Genomic DNA, 8201 nt, shown 5'->3' on the forward strand with positions numbered 1-8201 from the left:
AGGTGTCTTTTCCTGAGGTGTTATCACAGCTTTGAGTTCTAAACTCTTTTAGATAATTTGTCGGAAGATCCTTTCTTCTTTCAGACATTGGATTGTCTGGATTATACTGTTGTTTGCAATTTGAAAGTCAAAGTTACATTTTATAAGCATAACACAGCATCTCATGATCTTTCCTTGTGGCCTCCAATGGATGCAGAATGGAAGAGACTAATAGGGCTGAAATCTAGGGACTCTGTTTGGAAGAGCAGTAGCCTACATCTGTTTAGGATATTTCAGAGGGGAAAATCCATGCTAAGAACACTTCTGTTATAGCTGATGGCAGAGCCGACCCAAGCAGGGTGTGGGGCCTGAGGCAAATCTGCCCGTGCAAGGCCCTGTTCTAGCCCCGATCCCATGTGGCCTGGATCCAAAAAAGCTGCTACAGGCAGTGGTGGGGAGGTGGGAGGGGGGTAGCAAGTAGCTGGATGCGGCTGCTCTGCCTGGCTCTGTAGGGCCCCCCAAAGAGTGGGGCACGGGGCAGCCGCCCTGATTTCCCCCCCACCCTCCCCCAGGGGTGGCCCTGGCTGATGGGCAGGATGAGGACAGAAGTCTTTCTAGTAAGATAGTATTTTCTGATCAACAACAGCAAAGGCTGGAGAATATATCAAAGAGTGCTTGCATGGATAGTATCTCTGACTTGCTGAGGAGATAGCTTATCAGTTTCTAAATCATATCAATGTCAGAAGTAGCAAGAAGAGGTTGGAGATAAGATGTTTACTTTTTCAGTAGTAGCCATTCACAAACTAGAGATACTATGCAGTTCATGGTACAGCCATTAGCATTAAGTCTCTCTCTCTCACTCTTTCTCGCTCTCAACACTGGTTGAAACCTTGATCCGTACTTGATCTGGTTCAAACCTTTATCTCAGGCAGAAGTGACTAAGAAGTTTACAGGGAACTTACTAAGTTTTCACTGACCAGGGGAGGACTGAATCCAGTTCTCATATTTTGGCTCAGACTTACCCCACTGCTTTTTAGAATTGTAATAAATGCTGTTTAAATTTTTGCTGAAATATCAGTTAAGGATGCCATCAGCTTTTTAAATTACCAGACCAACAAATTCAGAATTAAGTTAGACTCTTACTATTAACCTTAAAAAAAAATCTGATTCATGCTCCTTGCTTTATTTTTGTTTAAACATTGCATAAAACTACTCGTACATCATTTCCATTGACTAATTCCAGAATCATATGTTGGTGAAATCATTTGTGCGATCTTGGCTAGTGCTTCAGAAATTCTTGGCCTTTAAGCAACAAATGAAAAGTTTATTTTCACTGTGTTCAGTGGTAGATTTAATCTCCTGAATGCCATACAGTGCAACATTTGATCTTTTGAGCCATGTAAATAGTACATAAGAGGTCAAATGACGAGTAAGGTTCCTTAATAAAATTATTTTGTACACATTTTCAAATGAAGCTTGGCTTTCCACATGTAGTAGGTGTATGTGTCTATAACATAAAATATGTTTCTCATTTTATAAACAATAAAACCTAGGTTGAACAGAAGCCTTTTTTATAATTAAAAAACCCTGATTTATAATTTAAAAAACATGTGTTTTAGTGTAAGAAAACCTAAGGAAAATTGTAACTCTAAAACAGTCAGCTCGTTTAGAAAACACTTCAAGATTTGTACATGTTAAATTCATAATTCTATTAAAAGGATTGAATTTGGTAATAGGAAGCTTTTATTTATTTATTTTTTAACTGTTAACAGAGTTAAAGAATTTGCATTTCCTAAAAAGATGTATGACTCCTACCTACCAAAGTAACAGGAAAGATTAACAAAGTGTTATTTCTGCCTTGCTAAAGCACTTGGATAAGATAGATGCGTTTTACATCAGTGGTCTAAAATCATGCACCACATTTTTTTACACTTTGGGAGAGAAAGCATGTGTTCTGTCTTACATAAGACTGACTAACGTTATAGTTTATGAAGAGGTTTGCTTAAATAAAATGTTTGACGTAAAAATCTACATTTAGAGATTGGCTGTTTAGAACCTGAAACAAGTTTTAAAACGTTACAGATAAAACTTGATGGAATTTAATAATCAAATTGAAGTCATCAGTGAATCTAGTAGCCAGTGACGTAAAAGCTGGTGATATGATATATATGATCTTTATTACTTTCAATTGTAGAGTATGTAATAAAAGGCACTAGTTTGGCTGATTTCACTAGCTGGCAAAATGTTAGTTGGCTTTTAAACAGTGCTTTAATGGTTTCCATGTTGCAAATACTTTTTGCAAAATGTAGGTGATCTGTATAGATCTTTACATGATTTAACTTTAGCAGATTAGCTTTCATTGTTAGCTTAGCTAAGCTTCCTTTAGAAGTCACTGTAGACTCTTGATTAATGGACTGTTTCATTCTGTTTCATGTTTAATAAGGGGAATGGCATTTTTCTAAGGTTGAAGGAAATTCTTTTCTATGCATTGATTTATGATTTTGTTAAACCGAAGTGCTATTTCTGCCTTATTAAAATGCTTGGATAAGATGAATGTGTTTTATATCAGTGGTCAGTAAAATCATCTACCAAAATCTTTTACACTTTGGGAGATAAAGAAAATGTTCTGTGTTATACAATACTGACTAATTTTATAGTTTTTGTAGAGGTTTGTTTAAATAAAACATTTTACTTGGAAATCTACATTTAGAGATTGGCAATTAAATCAGATTTTGTTAAAAGTTAAATTACTGGTAACTTTAAAAAAGTTTTGCTTGTTTACTTTTAGTGTTAGTCCACTTCAAACTTTTAATCCTCTATTTTATCCTATTCCATCCCCCACACACCATAGAAGGTCCAGGCTCCCTGATGGCCATGTGACTTCTGTCCCACTCTGGCTCCTTGGGGTACCCTCCCTTTTTACCTTGCTTGCCATGCCTTGGTGGAACTTTTATAGTGTTTAGGGAGGCTGCCCCAGAGTAAGCCCTAGTTCACTTTAGCCTTACCCCTTGGGCACTAAATTGTGGCCCTCCTGGCCCTATTAGTGCCTCAGGGCACCAATTACCTTATGAACAGCATTTGTGGCCTCCCTTGTAGCCATGCCTATGCCTTTCAGGTGTTACTCTCGATCCAAGCACTGACTTTTTTGATCCTCCTTAAAACATACGACAGAGGTTTGTGGATGTAAGGTATGGAAAAAGCTCATCAGTGTGAGGTTAATGGTAGTCTTATGACACTGTCTGTTTTCATGGTTCATGGACTAGTTCAGGGGTCGGCAACACTTTTTTCACCTGGGGGTGGGATACCTTTAAAGGAGCTTAGCTCTGAGCCTCTTCTAACTTGGCCCATGCTGCTACTACCATCGCTTCTCCCCACTGCCTGGGCAAAGCCCTCCTGCTGCTGAAATGCCTCGGAAGCCACTGTGGGCTGCATAAAATGGCTCCATGGGCCAGATTCAGCTGGCAGTGCATAGGTTGCTGACCTGAACTAAGCTACTAGAAAGCTGGAATAAAATGAGTGTAGCTATATTTTTATTTATTTTTATTTTTACTTCCAAAATTAATAAAACATACTTCTCTAGCTTAAAAACAAAGACACTTTTTTATTATTTTTGGAAATAAATACAAAAATAAACAAAAATACAGCTACACGCATTTCATTCCAGCTTTCTAGTAGCTTAGTTCAGGTCAGCAACCTTATGCATTTCCAGCTGAATCTGGCCCATGGAGCCATTTTATGCAGCCCACAGTGGTTTCTGAGGCATTTCAGCAGCAGGATTCCTGACTCAGACATAGTACATGTTACTCTAATTAAAAGAGTGATTCCTGTCACAGATAAAATGTGGGCACTACTTGCAGAAGCTATTGCTCAGGACACCACATTGCAAAAAGTGATAACAGCTTTTTGTGCTGGGTGGCTTGGAAAACATATACATAACCACTACTCTCAGTTCACAGAAGAGCTGTCAATACCAGATGGCATTTTGTTCAAAGACTCATGATTTACTGTTCCAGCAGTGCTAAAGAAAGATGTTATACAGAATACATGAGGGGCATCTAGGCATTTCAGAATGCAAAAGGAGAGCAAGGGGTGCTCTACGCTGGCCCAACATAAATAATGACAGTGAAGATAATGTAAAAGGCTTGTACAACGTGCCTAGATCAGTGCAAAGAAAAGAGCCCATGATGGTCATGGAGCTCTGTGGTATCAAGTGGGCATTAACTTATGCATGCAGGAAAAAATTATGTATTGGTGCTTGATTATTATTCTAACTGTCTTGAAATTTCATGGCTCAAAAGTAAAGCAGCAAACCATGTCAGAACTCGCATCAAATAGATTTTTGCTAGACATGGGATTCCACAAACTGTGAGACCTCAATTCAACTATCTTGAGTTTAAAGAGTTTGCAAACAAATATGGATTCCATCACAACACTTTAAGTCCTAAATACCCACAATCCAATGGCCTGGTGGAAGATGGAGTACAAATAGTGAAGAAATTGGAAAAAAAAGCCATCGATTCGCACGTGGATGTTTACCCGTTACTCTTAAATTGTCCCCAGCACAGGTAACTGAAAACCAGGCTGCCAAACCTTGTGGATGATGCTCATCAGGATGAAAAGCAAGACATGAAAACATTTAAAAAAATCAACAAACTCAAACAAAAATGGTACTATGACAAGGGTTCCAGGGAGTTACTACAACTGCACAACAAAGCTATGGTGCTTATTTCAGATCAACGAACATGGAAACAAAAAGCACTAGTTTCCCATCGAGTAGTTTCCAGATCCTATAAAGTTATCATACCGGAAGGACCCCTGTTAAGAAGGAGCAGATGACGCTTTAAGCTTGTAAAAGGGAAAAAAAGAAGCAGCATCACAAGATTCACCAAAGGAAACAGCTAACAACAAAGCAACAAGAAATGACAATGGAGATTGAAAATGACACAGAAGTAGAGACATCGGAACAAAGAAACCAAACAAGAACTGAACCAGTAAGGAATGAGAGTGCAGAGAATTTGAGAAGATCGCTTAGAGCTGAAAAGCCAATGCAAAGACTAGTAGAGGCCTGTTAAAATGTGCTTTAACTGTGGGTTGAACTAACTTCCATTACAAGGGATATGTTGCATGTAAAGGGGGAAGATGTGTGGATACCTTTAAGAGTGTTATGTATAAGTTGTTACATTTGCCTTGGGATTTGAGGAGGCAACTGAAGGGAACAGCACAACAGTAGGCTGAGCACTGCTCTCTGAATAAACAAGCTTTATTGTTCTATAAGCTTAACTCCTTGGTCTTTTGAGAACTACACAGATAACGCTCCTATTTCAGAGGATTAGGATTCAAAAGGTGTGGGGGGGGGTAGAACACTAGAAAAGTCAGGACATTGGGGCAGTGGAGTCACTGAATCTGGCTTTGTTTTATTTGCACTATGGATGTTCTTTGCTCTCTAATTAGCCACTTTCTTTTCCCTCTTTTTATTCCCAGTCATTCCATTGTGTAGAGTCCTAATTGGGCCAATATAAATATTGGTAGTAGAGCATTCGCTTTAACTTTGAACATAGTGGGTGAAGTCATGGGCTCATTAAGTTAATGGATGTTTTTCCATAGATTTGTTTGGGTTTTAAGACTTCATTCTATTCTGTTTTGAGTCATAAGTGGTCTATTAGCTAAATGTAACTTGAAACCTAAGCCTTAGTTACAATAAGGTTTCCTTAGATAGCTTTGACAGTGCAAAAGGTCATTATATTGGAAGTAAATTACACTTGTGCCCATTTTAAAGCCCCTTTATACTGCCAATGGTAAATGGGTGTTCCTTTACACTTGAAGTATATAAAAATTCAGGCCCAAGTGTTTACTTAAAAAATAAATGGCTGATTAACATTGCTTTGTTTCAATTTCATATAGGTCGAGATTTGATATGCATACAGTCCATGGATGGAATGCTTATGTTGTTTGAACAAGAAAGTTATGCTTTTGGACGATTTCTTCCTGGCTTTCTTCTGCCTGGTCCATTAACTTACAGCTCTCGAACGGATTCTTTCATTACAGTATCTTCTTCTCGGCAGGTTGAGAGCTACAAGTATGTATACATGTTAATTATTGTGTGGGGCTTTTTTGTGGCTGCTATCATAGAATGTATAAGTTGACCAAATGGAAATAGGTATGTTCTGTGAAAGTGTAAATATCACAGTAACATTTTATTTGCTTTTATTACTGTTGTACCGCATTTCTCCCTGCAAGAGGGAAAAAAACCATAACAAGATTTAAGTTGCCAGCTGACTGCTTTTATTATAGCTTTGAGCATTTGTGTATTAATCTGAAGAGGTATAAATTTGCCTTATAGTAATTACCAGGAGATTGAGACAAAAGTCTAGAGATAAGTAGAGTCAGGGGACCTGGCTAAAAACAGTATGGAGAAGCAATATCAGAAGCCTTAGTAATCTTCTCAGGGAGAAGATTGGGCAGCCAGGTGTGTGTGTGTGTGTGTGTGTGTACACACTTTCTCCTGGAACATTGTCCAGTCTTCTCCTTGAGAACATATATGTTTTGTGTGTGTGTGTATACATATACGGTATTTGAGTTTATGTACTAATGCAAGAAGCATTGCAAATAAACAAGAACAACTGGAGGTCCTACTCATTGACAAGCCCTTGATTTAAAGATGGAGGAAAGGTCATTGATGGGTCTTGAGGGGACTTCAGAGTCCCATCTTTGAGCCACAGATTCATCTGCAAAAGCTGTAGTTCTTTCTTCAAGGCAGAGTAGGCTATATGCTGTGGTTTCTGTCCTCTCTCTTTGTCTGCTCTCTCCTCTCTGTTTTGAGGGCAAGATGCTTTATCTCAAAGTGGGCTGCCACTTGGTTGAGGTTGTGGCACCTTTGGAGTTAGTTAGCAGTCAGCTCCTCCCAGCTCTTGATGTCAGCATCCATTTTCTTAAGGTATGCCTTCAACATGTCCTGGTACCATTTCCTCTGGCTGCCATAAGATGTTAAGCCACAGTGAAGCTGGGAGTAGAGCACTTGTTTTGGGAGTCAAGAATCTGGCATCTGCACATGATGTTCTGTCGAGCACAGTTGGTGGATGGTGGGGCCAGGCCGCGGGGTCAGGGCCCTTCCCAGCTGGCTGCAGTTTGGGGCTGAGGGAGCTGTGCACCCAGATTACTCCTGGCTCCCCACACCCAGGCTGGGCTGGGCTCTCATGGAGCCACTGTGGTGGGCATGGCTCTCCCCCTCTGGCTTGGGTTGTGGCCTTAGGAGCCACAGCCAGCTGGAAAGGGCCTTGCCTCTGCAGCCCGGCCCCACTATCTGCCTGGCTTGGCTGGGGCTGCAGGGCTGAGCTGGGCCAGCCCTCAGATGCTGCTGAGGGTGTGAATGGAGGGGCTGGGCTGGGCTGGGCCATGTGGGCAGGGCCCTTCCCAGCCAGCTAGGGCCGCGGGAGCTGTGTGCCTGGATTGCTCCTGGCTCTCTGCTGTAACAAGTGGGGATCCTGGGGCCAGTCAAATCGTTGGCCCACCCACTTGTCTCTGGGCTAACCGCTTGCCTACCGTGTCTGCCACACCTTCGATGATATTAATTAGATGTTAACCAGGTGGGAGGCTGCCCATTTACTTTTCAAGGGCCTATGTACATGACTTTGACCTTCCCTATACTGTGTCCCATGCCTTGCAGGTGGCATCCATATCTCCCCAGTGCCTCACACTGGGATCTGCACTCTTGTGCCCTCACACTGGGACCCACACTCCAGTGCCACATGTCGGGACTCTCACTCTTGTGCCCTCACGCTGGAACTCTCAATCCCTATGCCCTCACGTTGGGACTTGTGATCCTTGTGCCCTCACACTGGGACTTAAAACTATGTACTCAGGGCTCCCAGCCCTGACCTTTTCCCCAGGCTCCGTGCCCAGCTTGGCACCCTCTTGGTCCCCTCATGCCCCACACTGGGTCTCAATCCCCATATGCCCCACACTGGGCTTCTCAGTATCCCCAAGCTCATCCCCTACCTGACACTGAGTATACCCTGTGCTCTGCTACACCCGCATCTAGGCCAGGGTGGGCTGTTATGGAACTGCTGCGGTAAGCAGGGCTCTTCCCCTCCTCCACTTCCTCCTTCCCCACCACAGGGCTTATGGGGTGGAGGGGAGCCTCTGTGCAATGCTGCCTTGGAGTTCAGGGTTGGAGGGGCACAGTGCTAGGCCCTGCTGTGGAGCAGGGCCTAGCACTGTGCCCC

General features: G+C 41.9%; 1 protein-coding gene across 8 annotated transcripts in view; it reads left to right on the forward strand.

Moving 5' to 3' along the window:
- Nucleotides 1–8201, forward strand: part of BBS9 (Bardet-Biedl syndrome 9) — a 573789-nt gene that overhangs the window by 53257 nt on the left and 512331 nt on the right. For all 8 annotated transcript variants that reach the window (XM_019509032.1, XM_019509031.1, XM_019509030.1 and 5 more), the window contains one exon: nucleotides 5881–6055. In XM_019509032.1, the coding sequence (XP_019364577.1) occupies nucleotides 5881–6055 (175 nt within the window). The remainder of the gene's footprint in view (nucleotides 1–5880; nucleotides 6056–8201) is intronic.

The sequence above is a fragment of the Gavialis gangeticus genome, unplaced genomic scaffold, assembly GCF_001723915.1.
Source record: "Gavialis gangeticus isolate Ggan-Ray unplaced genomic scaffold, GavGan_comp1, whole genome shotgun sequence".
NCBI classification, from domain to species: Eukaryota; Metazoa; Chordata; order Crocodylia; family Gavialidae; genus Gavialis; species Gavialis gangeticus.